Source organism: Rhinolophus sinicus, linkage group LG12 (assembly GCF_036562045.2).
Source record: "Rhinolophus sinicus isolate RSC01 linkage group LG12, ASM3656204v1, whole genome shotgun sequence".
Lineage (NCBI taxonomy): Eukaryota > Metazoa > Chordata > Mammalia > Chiroptera > Rhinolophidae > Rhinolophus > Rhinolophus sinicus.
The window spans coordinates 12438221-12462518 of record NC_133761.1 but is presented as its reverse complement, the minus strand read 5'-3'; the positions used below and the strand labels follow the sequence as shown (position 1 = coordinate 12462518).

Genomic DNA, 24298 nt, shown 5'->3' with positions numbered 1-24298 from the left:
GGTTCCTGAAGGTTTTTTAAAACCCCAGTCCCGATGCTGCTGTTTTCCTGCTGACCACTGGGATGAGGTTAGAATGACCCGGGCTGCAGGGCACCCTAAATTGGATCTCACAGGCTGCCAAGAAGGCTTCGGGAACGTAAAGCTTGCTGGGGTGTCAAGAACCCCAAAGGCCCGCTCTACCTCTGCCTGTGTCCGGCTCAGTCCAGGTGGAGAGGGGAGACCTGGCAGCTGGAACAAACCCTCCGGCTCCCAGTTCCCTTCTGCCATCATCTTAGGGGTTCACAAACACCGCCTTTCCTCTTCTGGGCACATTGTCCTGTGCGATCCCAGCCTGCGGGGAAGGTAGTGTGGTTTGCTATGGCCAATGGAAGGTGAGAGGAAGAGCTCAGGATCATTTCCAGGCAGGGGCTGTAAGAGCCAGGTGCAATTGGCCTCGTGGGAGCCACAACTCCAGGTGAACCACAACTCCAGGAGTCTGGGTTCCTAAGAGACTCTGGTGAGCGGGACTGCCTACTCCCACCCCACCGACCTGCAGAGAACAACTAGTATGAGCAAGAAATAAACCTTTGTTGTTTAAGCCACTGAGATTGGGGCTGTTTCTTACTGCATCACGATCCGGCCTCTGACTGATACAACCCACTGACACAAGGCTGGGCCATTCCCTTGTGGGACCGGATTTCCAAGGGCCCCCAGCCTTGGGCTCTCGTCCCAAGACACCATTTCCACCAGGAAGGTTTTACACACCTGCTGCGGGGGTGGCTGAAGGCCAAAGCACGTCCTTATCCAAGTTTGCAATCCTCCCAACCCATCTTTAGTTCAGCTTGGGCTAGAGTCACATGTGCACCTGCCACGCAGGTGGGCTCCCTGGGGGCCATCCTGAAACACACAGAGTCTCTACTACGATGGGAAACTCAACAACAGCAGTGAGGCCCCCACCATGTGCCAGGCTGAGACCTAGAGTCAGCCTTTCCTGGAGGACTCCAAAGCCAGCTGACGGCGACACCCGCGAGAACAATTGCCATGAAGAACAGAATGAAAGAAACCGTGTGATACTCATGTTAGGGGGTGCATGGAAAGGGGGTTTCACTTATGGCCAAACACACTCCCCACACCCGGGATTAGAGCTCACGTTACCCCCCTGCAGGGTTATCAGGCAGGACCAGCGGGAGGTATTGATTGCTAATGATCAACCCTGCCCCCAAGCCTCTCTCCTAGAAACTGTCTGTAGGGCTGATTCATTTGGTCCTCACTAGGCAGCGATGCGTCTCCCCATCTTCACTCCCCAAAGGCCAAGGGGTCCCTTGGAGGTGGCCGTGCACACTCCATGCTGAGTGGCTGAGATGCTTTGCTCCCACAGCAGGGACAAACATTCAGACACCCCTGGCGACCTTTATGGCGGCTCTGTCCTGCCCTCACCTACCTGGTCTCCCCGCCTCCATTCTGGTTGCTCTGCTGGCTGTCACAGGAGTGGCAGAGACGCATCTTTAAATGCTTCACTGTCTGGACTTGGTCCAAGAAGCTGTTGGACACAAAGAAACTGTCACTGACTTTCTCAGCTTCCTCCTGAAGAGCGTGTCAGAAAAACTGTTATTAGAGAACGTAAATATTACAGACGCACGTGAACAAGCAGAAACACAATCTCCTTTTCCTTGGAGTTCACAGTATTTTGACTGAGACAGACCTGTTGCTTCCCAAGATACTACTCCATGCTCTGTCCTCTGTAGGGTGTGGCGAGGGACGGTGTCCACAGGATGAGCCATGCTGAGCAGACAGAGGCCCACAGGAGGTGGCCAGAGCGCGCAAGGGGGACACAGGGCCGAGGGCAAGGGGAGGCTGGAACCCAGCCTGTAGCTGTGCTCCCGCCACTGCCCACTCACCACGTCAGGCAAATTCACACAAAGACACCTTCTAGGCTGGTGGGCTGGGCTTTGAGAACAGATTTCTAGACCTTCCCACTGAAATGGTCACTAGTAAAGAACCAACCCCCAGCTGTCTGCCCTGTTGCAGGACAGCAGACCACCGAGTCACCTCAGCTAGGCCTCCGGAGATGGCATTTCTTGATTGAGACTGTGTTCCTGCCAGCAGTCAATGGCTTGCCCAGGGGCTGCTCTTTGGGAATGGCGGTCCTCTAGTGGAAGGGCCCCAGGGCTGCTTCCTGACCTTTCTTCCAAACATCCACACGTGTGCTCTCCTCACAGGCCTGGGCAGTACAGCCTGGTGCTGAGAGGCAGACCTGCCGTGCTGTCCTGGGAACCCGCCCTGTGAGCACAGAGTGAAGACACGCCCAGGTCCTCGTTTCCCAGCTGAACTGTTCTATCCCAAGTCCTGGGAGGCCCACTGTGGCTTCCACTCCAGGGGCCTGAATTCATGTATTTGATCACCAGTTTCCCCCCGCCCCCTCCCCACCATGTGCTAGGGGCTGGACTGCCAGGGTTGGTGGGAAGAGTTGTGCCCCTAGCTCTCAGCTTATATGGCAACACCACTGAGACCCCTTGGTTGATTTCAATAACTGACCATTTGAGCTACTTGCTTCCCCCCCCCTTCCCATGTATTAAATTCCAGTACTTGTGTTTTCAATTCACCAATAAAGAGTGAGCCGACCAAACCCTAGGCCTCCACCCTCAACCCCAATAAAAGTAGTGTGGCTGCAAGTGTGCTGTGTAACTTCCAGGTCTTGTAAGTAATAAACCTGTATCTTTTCCAAGTTTTGTGGATGAAAATGGGGTGCTGTAATAAATCACAAATTCCTAACTGGGCAGGTCAGGTGGATAGTCACGCGCCAGGTCTATAACTTCTTTAGTAAAGGGCTTTGAAGCCAGCCCTGTCCATTGTTCTTGTGCATCTGGGTTAACGCACCTTTGAGATGCCAGAAGTAATATCCCCGAAGGTAACCACCCTTAAGCAAGCACATATTCTTGCAAATCAACCCCTGCCTTGTTTTCTCCCACCTTCATGGAATCTTCCTTAAATTCCATCCTTAATTCCAAATGCATAAAAGAAACTGCAAATTGCCACTCTGCTGAGTGTTTGAGATCTTGCTTCCGGGCAATTGTCGTCAGTTTTGGTTCAAATAAACTCATAAAAATTCTCTACAGATTTGGATGTCTCTTCTGGCAACAGTTTCCTGATGGTTACTGCTCAAAGTCAGCCTGCGATCATAGTAAGAACCACAAGGGCGGGTCCAGCCACTACACGGATTATTGATAGGCTGAGATCAGTACAAAATATCCCTTATCCGTAGGTCCTGGGGATTAGGATGTGGACGTCTTTGTGGGGCCATTATTTGCCTACACGTTCCAGGCATCTTATGGAGGCCGCAGGCAAGAGTGTGGCTGGGCCTAGAGAACAGGAAGGGCCTGCAATCGGGAAGCAGCAAAGCAGAGACCTGTCCCTCATCCCTTTCTGGGCATCTCTTTCATTTTCTCTCTTTCTCTGAAGACCTAGCCGTTCTGTCTGCTCCTCAGTCCACTTGGCAGCACACAGCCACCCCGGGGTTTTGACCAAGTTTCAGACACAGGAGAAGAATCTTTCCTTTCTCCGTCTCTAGGGGAGATTCTGATTGGCCCAGCTTAGGTCAGGTAAACCCTCCTTCCTCTCTCCAATCAGTTAGGGTTCCTGAGTACACACATGGCTGCCAAGTACGTACCTGTGTGGATGACAGGGAAGTTCCAAGGGATGGGGGGCCAGGTGGTCGTTAGCTCAAGGGCTGAGCAGACACAACGCTGAAGCTTTAGGTGACAAAGCCTCTCTGTGGAGGAGGGAGAAAAGGATAAAGAAGGCTGAGCCCCAAGGAGAGAAATGTGTGTCCTGCATTTCTCCTGACTGCTGTAGCGAAGTCTCCCAGTGGACACAGTTCTACTAGGAAGACGAGAGGAACCAGGCCTGGGCCCCACCTCATGAGGACCATCGGGGGCATTCAGTTCAGCTCTGGCTGGGCAGCGGAGCTCAGCGGGGCTCACAGCACTACCCCAGGCCGGGTTAGCAAGGGGACAGGGCCAGGTAGGGGGAAGGGAGCACGCATGGTCGCACCTTGGGAATCAGAGATTGCATACTTTTGTCTCATCCTCTCTGGTGTGTGTTGGCTTGTTTGTTGGTCTTTATGATTAAGACCTTGGAATGTAGTGTGTAAATTCCCTTTACAGATGAAATTTCAAAAGCACAAGAAAGCTGCTATTTAGAACAATCTTTTTTGCAAACGGTGGCCTTGGATTTGTTTCACAGAGATTGTTACCCAAGGTTTTTCTAAAATGAAGCATATCTTTGTGGAGATGTGGTATCACTCAGGCAGGCAGGGTCACCTTTGGCGCTGGCAGTGGGGCTCAGTAGGGACGAGCCAGGAGCTGCCAGCTCACCAGCCAGCTCACCAGCCTTCAGGTGGCCTCTGCCATGGCCCGGGGCTCCAGGAAGGCAGCAATGGGCAGACATCACGGCACAGTCAGCAAGGTGAGCCCAGCCATAAAGGGGCAAACCAGAGACAGTCCGAGAGCCTACGCTCTAGCAAGGAGGCCTCCCACCATGAATACTCAATTGTGATTCCAGCAAGCGTTCTGGGGAAAAACTGAAGCACAGGCACGATGACAACACTTACAGCCTGGGATCAGGACCATCTTGTCAGAGTGACCTTTGACCTAAGGTCCTCAGGAAGGGGACATTTAAGGCAGGGCTGGAAGATTGTAGGGAAGGATGTGCCAAGTGAGGGAACTGGATGGGTAAAGGGCTCAGGTGGCAGAAAGCGTGAGGAACCCAAGCACATGAGAGGAGCGCAGAGGGGGCTGGGGAGGCGGGGGCCTGGGCTGGACTGCGCAGGCCCTCTCAGGGCGCATGAGGGATTTGGGAAATCACTGAAGGGCTGAGAACGGTCTTTGATTTTTATAAGACCCCGTTGGCTACAGTATGAAGATTGCAGGGGTGTAGGAGTGTAAAGGACGAAAGACTCTCACCAGCTCAAATACCAGGCATAGACCCAACCCCCACTGCTGAGAAAGCATTGAAGACAAGTCTTTTGGTCACAAGAGGCACGACTTGTCCTTGGGTCCCAGTCCACCCACCTGGATTGCAGACAGTCCGCTCTGTCGGTCACATTCATCACCTGAGTGATTCACTCATTGACAGGAGGGTGGGGTGGCTGAGTGGCTGGCCTGAGATTTTTCTTTAAGAATCTTGCTCAGTTAATTCCCTGCACTCTCTCTGCTGGAGTGACCAAGACTCGGTGTGATGAAACCCAGGGATGCCCAGTCTTCCTTGGTGCTCTTTCCTACCCATTACTGCCGAGGCTGCTATCACTGCAGGAGGCTCGGTTCTCACCTGCACAGACAGGCCGCTGCCAGGACAGCAAGGTGGGACGGCACAAGGGTACGAGCAGCTTCATGAAGACTGACCGCTCAGGCAGTTCAGGCAGTGGGTCTGGGAGGAAAGCCAGAGGGCTGAAAGCTAGAAGCCCGGGCAAAGTTAGATGGGGCTAGGATGGAAAGGGGAAACCAAGTGAGGCTAGAGGAGAAAGAGGGCATTTCTAGACCTAGACGAACAGGAGGAAAGGGTTTTAGCTACAGAAACAGAAACAGGCAGGGTGTGCAGACTGCCTCGGTACTGATAGATCTTCGGGTATCAGCCTCATGTGCAAACAAAGATGCTGGCCAATTCATTCAGCGATTCTTTTCAACCAACATTTAATGAGACGGCAGGTATTCCGCCTTGCAGATACAAATGTGAGCAAGACAGTCCTCGTCCCTGATTTTACCAAGCTTAAAGTCTGTCATGGAAAACAAACAGGCGATTACAGAGTACTGCAGACCAACAAGGGGGTGAAATAGTGAAGAAGCACAGGGCGGGAAACCGACCACAACTTGGGGATCGAGACTTCTGGGAAGCTAAGTCGACACCTGAGAGCTGACTATGGGTGAGCCCTATGCTGGGGCAGGGGAGAGGGGCCAGACCGAGTCGCCTAAAGCTGGGAAAGCCTAAAGGTGAAATGTAAAGGTGGGGAGCAGGGAAACATGAAGCCCTAGGGAGACACAGGCTCGATGGTGAAGCCACATTTCAGTGGGGGCTCTCCTTTGAGGGCCATGGAAGCTTAGACCATAACCTCCAGGATAACCTGTCTCCATGGCAACTGTGCAATGCTTGTCACAGAACAGGAGCTCACTAAGTGCCTGGTAATGACTCAATGAATGGAGGGAGGGCAGCGGGGACCTGCGGAGGGGTTTCCATGACTTTTAATGGTTCCTCGAAATTGACACGTCTGTTAGTCATAGACGTGTCTCACATTAGAGACAAATGACTAAACTTACACTTGCTAGTCATGCTACCACGCACTCATACTAACAGCGGAGTCAAAATATAAACAAAATCAGACCTTTGTCTGCCTTGGAAGGGGCCTGGGAAAGGGTGAATGAGCAGGTGAGGTGGAAGGGAAATCCTGATGATGTCACCTTTTGGCCCAGCGCTGGAATTCTCTTCCGTCTCCTAAGAAAAACAAAATGCAAAGCTGTGTGGGACACCATTTGATGGAAGTGTGCGGTTTATGGTTAAATTCCATTTCTCCTAAGGGAGCTCTTCCATCCCAGATAATTTGAGTAAGGAAATGGCCCTTTGTGTGTGAAGGTGATGTTAAGGGTGTGATTATCATTGGTGTGGCTGAAAGGACAGAACACTCACCCTGAGAGACAGTGCTCTATGGGTCTCGTGTTTCTGTACCCCTTGTGAACCGCCCTCCGTTTCAGACTATTCTTTCAATGAGCTCTGCATGGCAAACAGCCTTAAAAAAAGAGACAGCGTCCTCTGGCACACAGATTGAGCTTGTTTACCTCCCGCTACGAAAGACTGGAGTTCCTAAGCCCAGGGTCCCCCTCCTGTCACGCACCCCACTGCATGTGCCCTTATTAGTTTGGGCCCACATGCATCACTCCCTTGGGACTTGGAGGTACAAGGAACTGATGCAAATATGCTGAAGCTGACACACTTGCTGGGCCACGAATCACAGTCGCCTGCAGCATTCATGGAACTGGCAGGCTAACGTGCTTGCCGACAGGTATGGTAAAATCTCAGCACCTTCGGACCTCGGCACGCCCTTCTGAGAAATGGTTACCATTACATTGCAACATTCTTGGTCATTCCTGGCGAATTTACCTAAACAGTGTGGCTACTTATGCTGTTGGTTATAATACAGTAACTGTTTTTTAAAAGACTATAAAATCTAAAAGGCTCTTTAATGTCCTTTCCCAACAGCGATCTTCTAAAAGGGGTAGGAGGCCTAAGATAAGTGAACGGCAAAAATCTAAAAAGAACAAAAACATCAAGACAGTGAACACAGTAGAAATAACCTGGGAGATAAGCCATTTTTATCAAACATAATCATTTTTAATTCACCGTAGTACATGATTAGTAGTGGATTCTCTCTGAAGTAAACAAGACAAGTAATACAGGGCAAGATGTTTTGTTTGTTTTTAAAAGGACTACTAAGCCAAGATGTGTATCTCTGTGTGCAACTGGTTTTCAAAGGAACAGAAGTGGTCTTTGATCTTTCCGAACCACCTGTCTTCAAATTCTTTCAAAGACGCCATCACCAAGGAGGTCAGGGGTGCACAGCCGACGCTCTTCACCTCGGTGTGAGCCTCGTCTTTTATTTTTTCTGGAGCAATATCTTCTCCCATAACCTGCAGTCAGAGGGGGAAAAACCCTGACCCAATAAAAGGGGCAGCAGACACAGGATGCAAGAATATGACCTTCGTCACTTATAAAGGATTTTATCCAAAAACAGAAATACGTTAGCAGCCAGGGGACAAGCCTGACAGTTCCGACATACTGAAAAGACGTTGGGCTGAGCAGTAGCGATCCAAGGCCCACATGGGAAAGCAGACTGTATTTCTAGTCTCATCCTTCCCTGAGTGACCACCAGATGACTGAAGTGCTAATGTGGCAGCTGTTCTATTCAGCCTACAGGGAGAGCCAAATCGACCTTCTCCTATCAAAGAGCATCTTCTGTTGGCAAGAACCACTGTGAGTGGTTCTCCCTACTGGTAAAACGACTGAAAAGCAGAGTTTGGGCAGGACAGAACTGCTCCGAGGGTGGGGAGGTGTGCACAGATTCTTCCTCTTAGAAATTCTCCAAAGAAGCCAAAGGCAGCCTTTAGAAATGTGCTTGGCCTCTCAGGGCCCAATACTGCTCCCTACTGGTCAGATCAGGCCCGGATTCTGCGCTAGTTTCTCTTTGATAAAACACCCCCAAAGTTAAGTTGCAGGAAAAGCTGGCACCTGAACCCACCAGGTGATCAGCCCACCTTTGGTAAGGACAGTGAACTCAAATTAAGCCCCAAGACACTTCATAGACCGTTTGACAGGGATGCTGTAGAAGGAATTCAAGTCACTGGGATCTGGACCAGATGATCCAAGTTTCCTGCAAACTCTGAGAGCCAATATGTTCATGAAAACTCAAATTATAATGGATTAGAAGAAGCCCTTCAAGAAACGTTTCCATTGGCTTTAAATCTTCAAAGACTATATACTGTTTGAGGCAAGAGCCAATGAGATGAGTAGCTTAACCAGGCAACTGTCAACATTTATTAAAGCTTAGTGTTTTTTATCAATTATAAGATAAAATTTTTCATATTTTAACATCTCTGAAATCAAGGTGTATCTTAAAACCACAGGCTGTCATACTATAAATAGTATCTTATTTTTCTTTTAGAGTCACATCAAATAATGATGTGTCTACAATTGATGATGTCTTAGACTCAATAAAATGTAGTGTATTAAAATCTGGACTACAACACCAAGCGTCTTTTTTTTTTAATATAAAAAAAGAGAACTGAAAAACAGTAATACTCAAACAATGCAACATTACAAAACAGGGATCGGCAGGTACACCATTCACAGGTGTCAAAAAATCTGCAAAACATTTGGCGATATAAAAATGTAAAATTTCTATAATACCAAAAAATATCATAAACTTCAGAAAATACTGTAACATATAAAAGGTTAGTAAGCTTGAGATAGAGTGCTCTTCAAAATTAATAAGAAAAACAGAATCATACAAATAGAATAATGAAGAAAAAGCACGATTAGGTATTTCACAAAATATAAATGACCAATAAATATATGAAAAAATTGTTTATCTTAATAGTAATCAAATAAATAAACATTAATACTAAAAATAGCTATTTCTACCAACCAAACTGCAGATTTCAAAAAGTAATATTTAGTTGATCAATATAAAATTGTTTTTATAGGTCAAAATGATTGAATATCAACAATTTCATATGGTTCAACCTAATATCTAGGATTAGAGAAGGAAAATCAGGATTCTCAGACACTGCTGAAAAATATGTAAATTAACCAACCTTTCTGAATGACAACTTGGAAATCTGCTTCAAGTCTTTAAAATGCTAATATACTTTAACCCAGTGATTCTATTTCTAGTAATCTAGTTTAAAAGGGAGAAATACATACCTTTACTTTTTTGCAAAGACTTATTAAAATAGGTACTATATTTGTTAAATGTTCAATATAGAGGACTTAAGTAAATAAATGATAGCTCATCAGAAGCTATAACTGGACTACTACCCAGCCATTAAAAGATATGGACTCAAATGAATATTGAAGGATATAGGGTTACGATCATAACACAGTGTTAGGTTAGGAAAAAAAAAAACACAAAGTATAAAATGAAATGTACAGTTTGATAGTTCCTCAAAAAGGTAAACAAAGAACTACCATGTGACCCAGCAATTCCATTTCCAGGCACGCACCCAAAAGAACGGAACTCAAATACATATTCGTATGCCAGTGTTCACAGCAGCCTTATTCACAAGAGCCAAAAGGTGGAAACAATGCCAGTGTCCATCAACAGATGAATGGATAAGCAAAACGTGGTGTGTATATAGTATACAGGTAAATACAACAGAATAGTATTCAGCCACAAAAAAGAATGAAGTTCTGACACATGCCACAAAACGGATGAACCTTAAAAACATAACGTTAAGTGAACTAAAAGGACAAATGCTATCATGAGTCCACTATTTGAGATATGGAGACAGGCAAATTCACAGACACAGAAAGTAGATTAGAGGTTACCTGGGGTTGGGGGGTGGAGGGGATTATTTAATGGTTACAGAGTTTCTGTTTGATGTGAGGAAAAAACTTCGGAAATAGATAATGGTGATGGTTGTACAACATTGTAAGTATAATTAATGCCACTGAACTGTACACTAAACAATGGTCAAGATGGTACATTTTAGGCTATATTTTTTTATCACAAAGAAAGAGGGGGAGGGGAACTGTGACAGAATAGAAGAGACGTAAGAGACGAAAGAACTCAATACAGCGTATGGACCTTATATGGCTCCATATTCAAATAAAACAACTATAAAGAGACAAAAGAAAAAGTATGCAATCGAAGAATATTTAAGGATAAGGGTCATGCTCACGTCACAATGTCCAATAAAATTAACAGAGGACAAAATGAAATGTGCATCATAATCCCAACGAGGGCCCAGACACTTGTCTTTTTTAAAAGCTCCATTGGTATTTCACATGCATTGTTCAAATCAGTCGAGAGATGTGCTGGGCAGGGTGAGGAGCGTGAAGATGTTTTAAGACATCTTGTAAGGATGTCTTACTTATAAGGAACTTATAAGCTAGTGGAAAAGATGACATATTCTTGTACTTTCTTTCAGGGCCCAAAGACCCATGTATTTAAGCAATCACTCTGAGCTCAGATGAGGGAGAAATTGCCACCGACCAGGATATTCAGGAAAGGCTTCCTAGAGGATGTGGAACTTCAGCTGGGTCTTTGAGGATGGGAATAGTAAGCAGGTGGAGATGGGAAAACCCACGACGAGTTTGTTAGACACGGGCAGACCAGTCTAGGGAAAGCAAAGGACTTGTGTAAGGAATTACGCAGTCGTGAGCTTGGGGTTACCCTCTGGAAGGACATCGTTATCAAGGCCTTTCACCTAGACTTCACTTCTGAGCTGATGGTGACATATTTCAGGTTTTAAGCAAGCAGGTAACACGGTCAAGGCCATGTCTGAACCCAGCAGCAACATTCAAGACAGATCTGAGGGAAGGAAGCAAGGACAGACAAGCCGGGAGGTCACAGTGAGTTACACACGAGGTGACAAGGTGGACCCTGAAGGAAGGGTGGGCTTGGTGTTTGGCTAGAGGTGAGACTAAAGAAAAAGAGGCCCACGCATAGTGAGGTTCCAGGTCTCGATAGAAGAATGACAGACGGGATCAATGGAAACAAAATAAGTCCAGAACCAAGAGGTTCTCTCCAACTTCTCTCTACAAATAGTCACTGACGGCCAAGTCTGGGGAAGGTACTCCACTCTGCTGGGCGTGGACGGAAGAAAGGCTGCAAAGGGTTTTGATGACTGGGTCCATTTTAAACATTCTGTATGTGAAGTGACAGTAAAATAATCAATAATCATGTCCTATTAATCACCCAGTAGGTAATTAATCTGCGATGTGAAACAAGTATTCCAGAGATTGGACTAGATACAGATTGGAGGGTAACCAGCCCAGAGGTGACAACTGAAACTCTGAGTGTGGTTATGATTTCTGCGGGAGAAAGGTAGAGGGAACGGAGAACCTACGTGAAACGTCAGAGAACGTCATTACTTAGGACACAGAGGAAACCAGTGGCGTCCCAAGAGGCAGAGGTATATTAAGCAACAGAGGAGAAAACCGGACTGGTGTAACCTCTCAGCCGTAAAGGGAAGCAGGAAGCAAAAGTGAGTGGTCAGTAGCTACAATGTTAGAGAAAGACGAAGGAAAACAGACTGAGGAAAGGCTACGGTAAACTTAGGAGACGTGTGGTATCTGCGTACGTCAAGGGAAAGAACCCATAGACGGGGGAAGGCCGAGAAGACTCAAAGAGAATAGACAGGCGAGTGTGAGAATAGACAGGGAGAGAGAAAAGGAGTCAAAATGGGAGCTTAGCTTGGGAAGGAAGGAAGCAGCCTGGCAATCACAGAAATGCAGCAAGTATTTCTTAGTGGCGTTAGGGCGGATATGAATAGAGAGAGGTATTCTCATGGGAAAAGTCCCTGAGCTGTCACGTTTCAATTATTATTAGGTTGGTGCCAACGTAATTGCGGTTTCGGCAATTATTTTTAACCTGCAATTACGTTGGCACCAACATAATATACACTAGAAGGAACTAGTGTGAAAAACTAGTGCCATCTTAAGACATTTCAACAGCCTATTTCTTAAAAAGCTAATAAAGTTTTAAAAAATGTAACATTAGCATTTCTCTGCAACCATCCAAGCGGTAGCAGGGTGGAGCGGACAGAAAACGGACTTGGAGCTGGATGGGTCCCAGCGCAGCTCTGACACTTCAAATCACTCCCAGTGCTACCTGTCCCACAGGCCGTTACAAGGAAGAACGGAAGGAAAATAGACAAGAGTGCTGCACAAATGCCAACCTTCTTTCACCCATTTATTCAGCACTGAAAAAAAAAAAACAATTACTGGGCACTTCTGATGTTCAAGCAGGCAGCTGCTCACAAGCCCCGACGCGTCAATGACACGGAACCCTGCCTTCCAGCGCGGCTGCAGGAGAAAGATGAGGAGGAGGCCACTTTGGGGGCTGAAGTCATCAAAAGGCACGTAAAGGAGGGAGACAGAAACCCTTCAGTGGATGAGATTTGATCATTTTTTAAAAAAATGGTATCGGAGCCAGGAAAAAGATCTACGACGCCTCGTTTCACATAAACCCTAGGGGATATACTCACCTCGGCTATGAACAGCAAAGTGTCTTCTTTGAAGCTGAACGCCTTCATTTTATCTTCAATTTCCTGCTGAGTCCTTAAGTTCCTCTCCAAAGCAAACGATGTTTGCTGAGACTGGGTGAGCTGAAGCAAAAGCCTGAAAAACAGCAGAGTCCCAATGTGCAGGCCCCACAGAAGGACAGCAGTGAGGAGGCGTGCACACGTTGCCAGGCTCAACAGAAGGTTCTCTCTCGGGCTCATCTGAGTCCCTAAAGCTTCTCACTCTGAACAAACGGCCCACATTTATACGCGAGTCGTCTTTTCTAAAATTCATAGACCAGAGCTTCTCAAAGAAATCTCCAGAGAGCAAGGCCTCAATAAGGCTTCCTGTACAAGGGAAGTGAGTGACTGAAAACATGAGTGATGTGGGGTGAAAAGCACACACCTCCCAGTCAAAGGCTCCGCCTCCAGAATCCTTGGGATGTGTCCCTTTGAAATCAGTGCCCTATGACCTTTCCCTGTCCCTGAACCCACAGCATCTTGACCTCAAGGACTCAGGAGATTCTCTGGCTCACTTCAATGACCCAAAGCAGGGCCAAATCTTGGGGACCCTCCGAGGACCACCACCCCACTAACTTCCCCATCGTGACCACAACCTGGTGTCCTCTTTCCTCCTCCGGCCTGTCCTCCCCACGTGGCTCCTTCATTGGTTTTTAAAACACTGAGTGTATAGATTTTTCCAGTTTCCCTCAGGCCTCACTGGTCCCTTCTGCTCTACCCAGGGGCACTCAGCTCTCCTGTCCACTCATGTCACGCGCTGAGAAATGTACCACGCAAGACTCTAGGCATAGGGACACACTGGTGAGCAAAACAGACAGGTTCCTACTTCACGGAATGGAAGGAGACAGAGTCCAAATAGGCAGATGATTTCAGGTAGTGCTGAGTGCTATGAAAATAAAAATCCAGGACAGGGTGGACAAAACGTGTACTGCGACGGGGCCATGGCAGAAGCCTTTGCTGCGACACCGCTCAAGCCAAGATCTAAACAATGAGGACCCCGCCGCAAGAATATCTGCGGGAAGAGGGCTTGCCAAGGGGGGAAGGGTCCTGACACAAGAACTCGCTTGAAGTGTGTGAAAATCATGAAGATCACTGTGGGAGGAACACAGCCAGGGAGAAAAAAGCTGTAGTAAACGAGGAGAAAAGGAAAGGTCGGGTCAAATCACATTAAGACCTCACAGGCCGCGGACAGAAATGTGGAATTTATGCAAGTGCAATGGGAAGTCACTGCAGAGTTTTACACAAGACTTCGACCCAGTTCACATTCACCGTTTCATTCTAACTGTTTACATTACGTTCCTGGCTTCCGGAAGCATTTACATTTGTGATCCTTTTTCTGTACTTGCTGTCTCCCCCTTCCTCCTGAAATGACTTGGAAATACAGTTTACACTCGCTCCTTCTATTTCATGTGCATTTATGCCTCGACTTTCTGCAATCTGCCTGTCGCCCCAGTGCTACTGAAATGCCTTCTCAAAGGTCACAGGTCATTTCTAGCTTTCAAATCCTCTGCTCAGAATTGATCCTACCCGACTTCTCATGGCCATCTAACTGCTGGACTCTTTCCCCAAACTCCTTCATCTCTGATTCCTTTTGAGCTCAGCTTGCATTTCCCAGTGAAAAGCTCCAGCTGGATGTCCTACAGGCCCCTGAATCCCAGCACACTAACCCCACATTCGTGACGTGCACCCCACATCTGCTCTATTCTTCCTCCCGTGTGTCTGCCCTCTCAGTGGAAGGCACCACCTCCACCCAGCCACCCACGGCACTTTGCAGAGCCGGCTGTGCCGTCTGTTCTCCCTCCTCACCCCGTCCTTCCCACACTCGGCTGGTCACCAAGTCCTGTCTAATCCATCGTGCAGTGACACCCATTTCCTGATTACCACTGCACTATCTTTCCCAGGTCGGGTCCCCGTCACCATCCACGATGACCCCACAACCCCTTCGCTGGTGTCCCTGGCTCCAAACTCCTTCTGCCAACACCTCCTCCTGGCCACCAGATCTCCCTCTTGGGGATCACAGCTCCTGGCACAGCATTTCAGCATTTAAAATCTTCAAATACTCTTCCGGTCTCAGCATGAGGACCAAACTCTTTAGGACAGTTCATGTCCTGTGCTAATATAAACAAGTACGACATTTACCAAATGCTCACCACACACTGCGCGCTACAGTGAGGGCTTCAGGTGCTGTAATTCCCACAACCCCACGAAGGAGGCACTTCCCCCCATTTCTCCCTCTGTCAAGATGAGGAAACTGGAGGTCAGAGAGTTTAGGTCATTTGTGCAACGTCAGACAGCTAGCACGTGGAGCAGTCCAGACTCTTTAGTCAATGACAACAATTTATTAGGTTCCTTAAAATCAGATCTGACCCCAAAGTCCTGCCTCCTACGTGACCATGCCACCCTGGCCCTGTGGTCTGCAGCCTACCTGCCGAGCTCCCCACACCAGCGCTGCGCTCACCACCACACTATGTGACAATGCTGCTAGGCCGCCATTTGGCCCTTGGGCTGTGCTTTCTTTATCTAGCATGGCTCTCCTCATCTGGGGACTATTCCATGGTGTCAGCAAGATGTCCTGGAAAGACCACAGGCTCTGGAGTCAAAGACCTGGGTGTGCCACTCTGGGCACGACGCTCCATTAGTTCCTCATCTCTATAGGAGGATCCCAGCATCCAGCCCAGAGTGAGGACTAAGATGAAATCATGCACACAAAGCATCTAGTACACATTTATCTATGCAGCTAACCGATGTTCCCGGAACATGCAGCAGAGGCATCGTTCCCCCTGTAAAGGCTTCCTTCTTCCTGCTACACCCACCAGCCAACGCCCGCTGGGCCTCACGGAGATCTGCTCACAAGAGTACACAGTTGCGGGCCCGCGCTGCCAGTCACTGGCTCCACGGAGATTCTCTTCAATACAGTGAGCAGTGTAAGGAAAGGCCCGCGTTTTAATGGTCGTTATGACCCAGCACCCAGCAAGTGCCTGGCATATAGGAGTCACTCCATGTACTTCTGAATTAAAGTGACACGTGCAACACTAAAGAAACACCTGAATAGTGTAAAAGCTGCCAAATAGGTATCTTTCTCAGGAAGCCTTACTGCTAATCAGCGTTTCTTGAATTCTCCTGAGTTAAAAAAGGAAAACAACAACTCTGTGTTTTGGGTATCATTTGAGACCTAAGAGAGTCTGTTTCTCTCATAAATTACAGAATTGGTCAAGTGTATTCCCCCTTTCCCTTATATACTATAGATTCAAAGTATCTGGACTCCCTGAACCATGGGAATTCTCTGTAGAATAAACACTGTTTATTCATATTATTAATGATTTAAATACAAGAGCAGATTTTCTCCTTCAGATTTCTGGGGAACACATGAGTGAAAAATTCCTTGTCTAAAATATCTCTTCCCTCTTTGTTAATGTTTTATACATTTAATTTTCTTTTCCTAATTTTAATGGTTTCTAATTTTAATTTTTTATCTTGAGTAATAATACAGGTTGTATTCTTGAGCAAATATAGTTTTGTTTCTAAATCTTACGTATTAAAAGGACACGTTCAAAGGATTCCATCTAGACCACAGGAAAAATCTCAAAAACATACACCGTGTTTCCCCAAAAATAAGACCTATCCCAAAAATAAGCCCCCGTTAAGATCGTCAGCCAGACAGACACATTTAGTATGTTATGACGATGTTCCAGAAGAAGATGACATGACTGGATTTGAATAAATGTAGATTGTTGTACATGAAAAAATAAGACATCCCCTGAAAATACGCCCTAATGTGTCTTTTGGAGCAAAAATTAATATAAGACCCAGTCTTATTTTCAGGGAAATATAAGACCCGGTCTTATTTTTAGGGAAACACGTAGGTACCAGTGTCTAGCCTAGAACTTGTTGAAACTTCAAGTTAGAAAAATAAAACCTTTACTCTGAGCTTAGTACCATATATTGTTCAATGCACTGTCCGTTTACCTGGTTCGTATAAAAGAGGCACAGGCTTTCATCTGAGTCTCTAGCAATAATGCTTCTCTCTTTTCTGCCACAGAGTTCTGAATATTATCAGGGCCTTTCTCATTCTTCTGGTTATTACCGCTGCTTGCTTCCATAGAAAACACAGAGCTCTCAGGCAACGTTTCAGGGAAACACAAAAGGCAGCCTCTTCCTGAATGTGGCAAGGAGGATCTGATACTTTTGTCACTCAAGGTGAAACTGTTCTGCTTGTAAGATGACGCAAACGGTGCTGAGAGAGCCGGCCCCAGACTCAGGTAAGCCTCTGCCAATTGGCCCCAGTTCCAAGGATGAAAAGGATGCAAAGAAATCAGTTTCTGCAGGCAGACAATGGTTCTCTCCACGTTCTGCAAACTTGAACAAATAGCAAGCTGGAGGCAGAGCACAGTGGTTAAATGGTCTGTGTTGGTCGCTTTATTTTCCTAGGGAGAAAACAAAAAGGTCGAAAACTTTAAACTGCAGAACGTTTTCCATGTAAAAATGGAGATTCCTAAAAACCCAAGTTGTGTATGTTTAAAATCAAAAGTATTTTTCAACAGCTACACAGGCAGAGTAAACGAAATATTTTTCAACAGATTAGTTTGAAACCATAAACCTAGAGAAATAAATACCACCTAGCAAAATATGCACCAGTCATTCCCAAACATCCTAATGTCAAAACAATAACATCACGTGATAGTGGCCGGACAAAGTGCAGTACCAAAACCATAAATGTCAGTTGATTTCCAATTTTTATTATAATCTTTATTGTCTTCAGCCAGACAACTGAGAGACCCAAGCCAACTTTTTATACCCTGGGCTAATGGTTCCATTTTAATATTCCAGGCTTTCTAAAACTCCACATGGTAATTTCTTGAGGATTCAAATGAACTCTATTTCCAAATTGTCCTTGGCTTAGACATCTGAAGCAGGACAGCCCCTGAAGCTCTAAGTGTCTCATGCTGCATCGTAATTGAATCCAAATGCTTTCCCTGCTCACTGTGACCAAGGCCAGTTAGTTTTGGCCAGAGGGGTTTACGTGGTTTCCTTCTGATCAGAAAATCCTTTTCAAGTCTCCTTAAGCAGAGCTACCACCTCTTGCCTAACTTGTCATATGGCAAAAGCCCTGCTGGGTTAGGAAAAACAAGCCTTCTTTTTCTAATGTAAAGGTTGTGCGGAGCAGACAGCAGACTAAAATGACCTCTCACTTGACTTTACGTGTAAGGGAAACCGGGCCTAGTACCTGGGTCAAGCTGCCAGAGAGAACTACACTCAGTAAGAAATACGAGTAAAACTACCCAGTATGCAGCCTAAAGACACTGGCAGACCAGCGAGTGAATGCCTGGGGAGGATTTTCAACAGTCGTATATTGAGTGAAAAAAGGAAGTGAGGCCCCATACAACCTACATGGCCACAATGTACATTTCCAGTGACAGGACTTCTCTGGTTTTATGACTATTATTTCGTATTCTGTCCTTCCCAACAGACCAGTAAGTGCCAAAAGTGATTTTATTCAATGCTGAAATTCTACCAGGAGTATAGTACCTTGACCATAACAGGTAAGGTTAATACCTGTTGAGTAATACATCGTCATGTCTTTTATTTTTAAGGAAAGCAGCATGTATAGATAACCTATAACAAAGGCGACCTTTCTTTTATAACCAGTCTGTAGTGCTTTATATGCTAAAAACGTTTTCATACTAAGAAAGCAAGTCTGTGCTGCGGGAGACATTGTTATATACAAACCATCATTTTGATGCAAGGGTTTTGATAGCATAACTAGTAAATAACTGGAAAGTAAATTCCACTTAAATGCGTTTGTGTGATTTTTCCAGGCTGTCGCAACTCCTTCTGTAACGTGCTGATGACGACTATTGCTAATATTTATGGAGTGCTTACCGTGAGCCAGGCACTATTCTACGTGCTTTACTCATTTAGTCCTCATGACAATGCTTTAAGACAGAGTCTATTATCATCCGAATTCTACAGATGAGGCAAATGAGTCACCACTACACCCAGTCATACTAGGAGTCACAGGATAAAGGGGACTTCAGAAGAGCGGACGCACGTTGGCTGGCTTAGGAGTCTCCCTCTAGACACTAATGAGTGATGTATGTGCGGGGTAAAGATATGGCCCATCTGTCTCCTTAGCACTGAACCCAGAACTGGGCACACGGGGGGACTGAAATAAATGTTTGCGGGGTGCATAAATGAAAAAAAGAGACATTTACTGTCAGAAAGCAGTTTCCTTCGCACAGTTCATCCCATGAGCACACAGCCACAATCAGGTGTTTAAATTATTTGTTTAAGAAATAAGTTTTATTACAAATTTTATCCAAATATCATTAAGAAGAAAGGTGAATAAAGTTCAATAGAGGCTGTGAGCATCAAATGCTCATATCCTGAGAGGCATTTCAGGACTAGTTGTCTCTTTCGTTCAATTCTGCATATTGACCTGTCTCCCTACAGAACACGAGGGGACAATAATTACTGACACAGAAAAACAGAAACGGGCCAGAGCTAATAACAAAAGATCTGCAAGTAGGGAAAAAAATTTAAAACCAAATATAAAACACAACACAGGGTCCAGGAAATAAGCAAACTGTGCAAATAGGTGGCATCCACTGAGATGACGTGAAGAGACCCAAAGGAAGGAGCGAGGCCCACTGGCCTAAGTAGCCCCTTTCCTTCCCCAAAAGGGTTCCCCAATGGGGTGCGCAGAACTTGGAGACTAGTTCTCAAAGTCCTGACGGGAGCTGAAGGTTTTCTGATTGGCCTTCCTCCTGCCTGGTGACCACCCTGAGCTACAGAGACCTGGCCCTTGCTGACTGGCAACACATCTCTCTCTGAGCCACAGAAATGGAGACTTACAAGCCAGAAGGAAGCACAGAGCTCATCCAGCCCGACACTCATCTAGCGGCCACAAGTCTAGTCAGGGAGGACAAAGCACCACAGTGACTGATGTGCAAGAGATGCTAGGGAGAGAGAGGTGATGGGGGAGCAAACAGTAACAAAGGATGGGTGACTGAAGTCTAGAACAAGGTACCCACAGGGCCGACACTGCGGTTCGTTTGCAGACCAGGGAGACTGAGAATGAACACTGTTAAATCCCACCAAGTGCACTGTTCGTGCCCATGCGCTTCCTTAATAAGGGAATCTTGTCTTCCAGCTTAAGAATCAACCCCCAGTTAGAGAGGAGAAAAAGAAAGAACAAAACACAGCTATAGCTCATGTTCTGAAGACAATGATCACCAAGGTTTCCTCTCACTGCAAGAGGCTGGGGTCCTGTGAAATGAACTCCTCAGCAAGCGAATGTAGGGATTTCTCTTAGTTAATGAGAGGAAGCACAGCTCAACTGCAGGCATATTTTTGGCTGACCTCAGGTCAACTAGATCCATAGGGTTCAAGGTCAGGGTCTTGGTGTCTCATTAATTCCCTCTGAGAAAGAAAACTGGTCACCTATAAACTAGGATTGGTCAGTTTAAGGCCAATCCTCATATAAAACTTACACAAATAACCAAAGTAAACCACAGATGCCTTAATCTGAAAACAAAAAAAAGCAGAATCTAGAACTGCAAAGAACTGTTTTAATTTATCCCTTAAAAGAGAATCTGCAAATTCCATTTAAGAAAAAAAGGACTATCAAAGCTTGGCTTACTACAGTATTTCATCATTTTTTTTGTAATTTTTTTTTTTCGGTTTACAAAAGTAATATATGTTCATTGTAGAAATTTTAAAGAATAAAATCTAAAAAAGAAAAAAAAAAATCTAAAGAAGAAAACATCACTGATAATCCTTCCACTTAGCACTTACTCCTAACGAGAGTAAAACCGTTGCAAATGAGATTTTTCAGGCAATGAAAAATTCTGAGCATAACACAGGAACAAATATTACAAGGATATGATTATGTCTCAAGCTCCAAACTGTTCATCCTAATAAAGTTCTGACACCACTGGCAATTTTCTTCTGCTTATTCAAATCCACAGATTTTGCTGCTGGCAAATTGTTGTTTTTTGCGTTGTTTTGTTTTTTTAGAAAATATTCAACCATCCTATGGAAACAAATGAAAATAAGCAATGAAACTACTCACCAAGTTTGCAGCCATCGCCAGTGCTTCTGCGTGCCTTCCCAGATGAACAAGGCACCGGGCCTGCCCTTCCTCCACGTCCCTTTTCATGGCAAAATTCGTAGGAGGTAATTTTTCAGAGATACTAGAATATTCCTGCAGTGCTTTCTGGAAATTATTTGTTAAATAGAAGAAAATGAAAATATAGGATGAAAAGGCGAAAAACATAGTAGGAAAAAAAGGATTCAGTTACAGGGATGATTTTTTTCCTAGGCAGAAGGTGATGTTATAACCGACCCTACAATGAGCTAAGGAAGACTTGAGTATTTCAGTCAGTACTATTTTTCTAAAATGCACAGAAGAAACGGCTGCAGAATATAACCACTACTACAATGGAAAACATTGCAGCATAGCAGAAAGAAAATTCTGGAGCCAAACGTTCCAGGGTTTGAATCCTGGTTTTGCCACTAACTTGCTATATAATCTTTTCATCAGCAAAATAACAACAGGACTTTGGTGAGATGAAATGAGATCTATATGTAAAGCAAGCCGGTATCTAGTTCTTAGTTCCTCCTTTTTCTTACACATTTTGGGGTGCTTTGCTCCTGTGGCACCTTGAGGTGTCTGTGCTGGAGGCTCTCACATAATGAGGAAATACAGAGCCTGTGGACACCGACCTATAAGGATCCCACAAGACCCTACATTGCAGTTACAAGGAGTGAAACAAATTACACAGAGCCTCTTAAAAAAGGACAGAAACTTGGGATTCAAAGTTACAAACACATATCAGAAGATTAAACTCATCTTCACGAACAACACACTCATAACTTAGTAGGCTGTCATTTAAATATGCTGTAACTGATAGGAGCCCGTGTCAAGCAACGCAATCTTACATACGCTGAAGTCTACCTGATACTCCTGCCGTCTGTAGGCCAGGTCCCCTTTGAATTTCTTGATTGTTAGAGCTTCACCATCATCATTGCTCCCCACCTCTTCATAAAACCACTAGAAATTGTGAAGATAGCAGAGAGAGAAGCTGTGCTCTTCCACCTCGTACTTAGAAGCAATATCCCATATATAATTGATTAAATCTCAAAAAAGACATACTTCTTTAGGATGGCACTCAGAGGAAAACATCGATGCGTGACAAATTTAAATGATGGTCCAGTTTTTATAAAAATTGTCGCAATGAATAAACATATCAATAATATGATACCTCTCAACTATTAGGTTGGTGCAAAAGTAATTGCAGTTTAAAAGGTTAAAAAAGAAAAATGGCAAAAACTGCAATTACTTTTGCACCAACCTAATGAAAAAGCACAAAAACACATATGGGTTGTTTCATGCATAGCATTTTCAATATGGGGTTGTGGTACCTGAGAACCTACATTTAACTACCACAGTTCCCAGTGGTTCTTTAGACTGACAGATGCTTTCTTGTAGAGAAATTTTACGGTGGATGGAATAGGGATTGACACCTCTGTAAGTAAAGGACATAGGGAAGAATGATCATTATAGTACTCTTACGAAAATGTTGTAAAAGCAAAAAGTAGAATCTAAGCAAAGAGGAGATAATGAGTAATTAGGCTGAAAGGAGGATTTCTGGGGGCACTGACTGCAGAATCAGTGAAGGTACATGGGAATTACTGCCGATTTTAGAGCAGGGGCATAGGTAAGGCCAGAGAGCCATAGCGCAACCTGCCAAACGCCAGGTGCAAGTCAGCTGCCGACAGCTCAGGGGATTCCTCGCGCTCTCGGGAGCAGAGTGGGCCGAGCCCACCCAGGTGGGGCTCCGGAGACGCCCGTTCCTCCTGGGGGAAGGGATAACGGGGAGGTCAGATGGGAACAGGGGCGACCGGGGAGGAGACGGGCGCTCGTGCAGGTACCCGCGAAGGACGAGGCCCAGGGGCCGGGGCGAGGCCGAGAGGCCCCGCCTTCTTACCTGCGGCTCGCAGCGCTTGGCGCGGTAGGAAACAGGCGGTCCGGTCCGCCGCTCCGGCCTCTCTTCGAACACGGAATCCTCGAACTCTCCGCCCAACAGCCAGCAATCAGTCTCCATCGCGCGCCCAAGGTGGGAGCAGAGCGAGGAGGCGGTGTCTACAGCGGCACCCACACGCGAGCCGACGCGGAAGAGGCGGGGCCGCCAAGGCCCAGAGCGCGGCATGCTGGGACTTGTAGTCCCATGCTGGGGGGACTAAACCGAGAGTTGGCCGGCTGCAGGTTGGGAGTCGTTGAGCTGGGATTTTTATCTGACTCACAAACTGACCGAACTCGGGGACAGAGTTTGACTTCTCCCTTTCAGGAGATCTACAGAGCAATCCTTACATGCACGCGTCAGAAAGCACTGGCCCCAGGGCAGCTGTTTAAAACCGGTAGGTACCATTTTTTCACCACTAACAACATTCCTGACATTGTGTTAAGCACTTTTTTTTTTTTTGCACTTTATGCCCTTTCCTTATGAAAGGCACAGTGATTCTCATTTTGCAGATTAAGATATTATGGTTTAGAGAGATTAAGTCACTTGCTTACGTGTCTAAGAGCAGGGAAACAAAAGTCAGTATTCTCCATGTCACCAGAGAAGAGATACCACCAATAAGAAGGACCAGAGTAATTCACTCATTTATAAAACAGAGAACTTAGAGATTTTCTTTGGGAGCTCCATCGGGGAGCACTAATTCTGCCTGGAGAAAACACCAAATCCCAGAACTCTAAGACTACTATTTACTAGCATTCGCATACTTTCAGGATGTTCCTTAAGACTAGAAAACAGAGACCGTTGACAAAACACCGGCCAGTATTGCACAGTATTACTGGGCCGTGTTACACAGCACTTAATAGACATGGAAGTTTTCTCTGGTTTTCCTCCTATTGGTCCTCACTCTCACCAGTTCCTCTTCCCCCATTTGTCTCCCAGGTTTCTTTCTTCAACACAATTTTCTACTCTACACACTCACTCTAGGGGAAACTAATCCACTCCCCAAGGTTTCAAAATTCATCTCTTTGCTGGTGACTCCCCAAATCAGGTATCATACCATACGTCCAACAGTCCTGGTGGAATAATATTCCTCTACCAGGACAGCCTCCAGGCATTAGCTACTGAGTGTATCCAGAGAAGGGCCATTAAAAAAAAAACAACTGTTTTCCCATCAGAGTTATTAAGAAAAATTTAGAAATTATAGAAATTATTAAGAAAATAGAAGTTATTAAGAAAAATTTAGAAATTATAGAAAAATAGAAGAAAAGGTATCCATATCACCACCCCAAAATAATGGAGTCTAAAGAAGGTAGAGATAGATGCCCGAATCCTAATATGCCCTGTCTGAACAGAAAAGTAAATACAGTATAGTGTTGAAGGTCCTCAAGCACCAGATTTGTCTGGATCCGTGATCCTGGTTCAGTTATTCACTAGCTGTGTGACCCAATTTGTGAAATGGGCATTGATTAAAACAATGTGTGTAAAGTGCCTGTCAGTGAGTAATACATG

General features: G+C 45.7%; 1 protein-coding gene across 5 annotated transcripts; it reads right to left on the bottom strand.

Moving 5' to 3' along the window:
* Positions 1-1261: 1261 nt before the first annotated feature.
* LG12H8orf76 (linkage group 12 C8orf76 homolog) lies at positions 1262-22950 on the bottom strand. 5 transcript variants are annotated; one of them, XR_012490693.1, is made up of 8 exons: positions 22757-22950; positions 21724-21819; positions 20839-20982; positions 16734-17191; positions 12732-12864; positions 6353-6462; positions 3647-3748; positions 1262-1519 (listed from the first exon to the last, which is right to left on the bottom strand). XR_012490693.1 is itself a non-coding variant. In XM_074316475.1 (7 exons), the coding sequence occupies exons 1-7, from the start codon at positions 22871-22873 to the stop codon at positions 3700-3702; spliced, it is 1107 nt and encodes a 368-aa protein (XP_074172576.1). In that variant the 5' UTR covers positions 22874-22950; the 3' UTR covers positions 3632-3699. The 5 variants fall into 5 exon arrangements, 4 of the variants coding, with proteins under 4 accessions (XP_074172576.1, XP_019574037.2, XP_074172577.1 ...); XM_074316475.1 differs by lacking the exon at positions 1262-1519 and having other exon boundaries at positions 3632-3748; XM_019718478.2 differs by lacking the exons at positions 1262-1519; positions 3647-3748; positions 6353-6462 and adding an exon at positions 7335-7652 and having other exon boundaries at positions 22757-22949.
* Between the last annotated feature and the right edge of the window lie 1348 nt (positions 22951-24298).

What these genes read in the sequence shown, in the direction of transcription:
- LG12H8orf76 (XM_019718478.2), bottom strand. Translation starts at nt 22,873, where the DNA reads ATGGAGACTGATTGCTGGCTGTTGGGCGGAGAGTTCGAGGATTCCGTG. An exon ending in ACAGACGGCAGGAGTATCAG is followed by an intron (nt 20,983 to 21,723) that starts GTAGACTTCAGC and finishes AATAATTTCCAG; the next exon opens with AAAGCACTGCAGGAATATTC. An exon ending in CTTTGCTGTTCATAGCCGAG is followed by an intron (nt 7,653 to 12,731) that starts GTGAGTATATCC and finishes CTCTGACTGCAG; the next exon opens with GTTATGGGAGAAGATATTGC.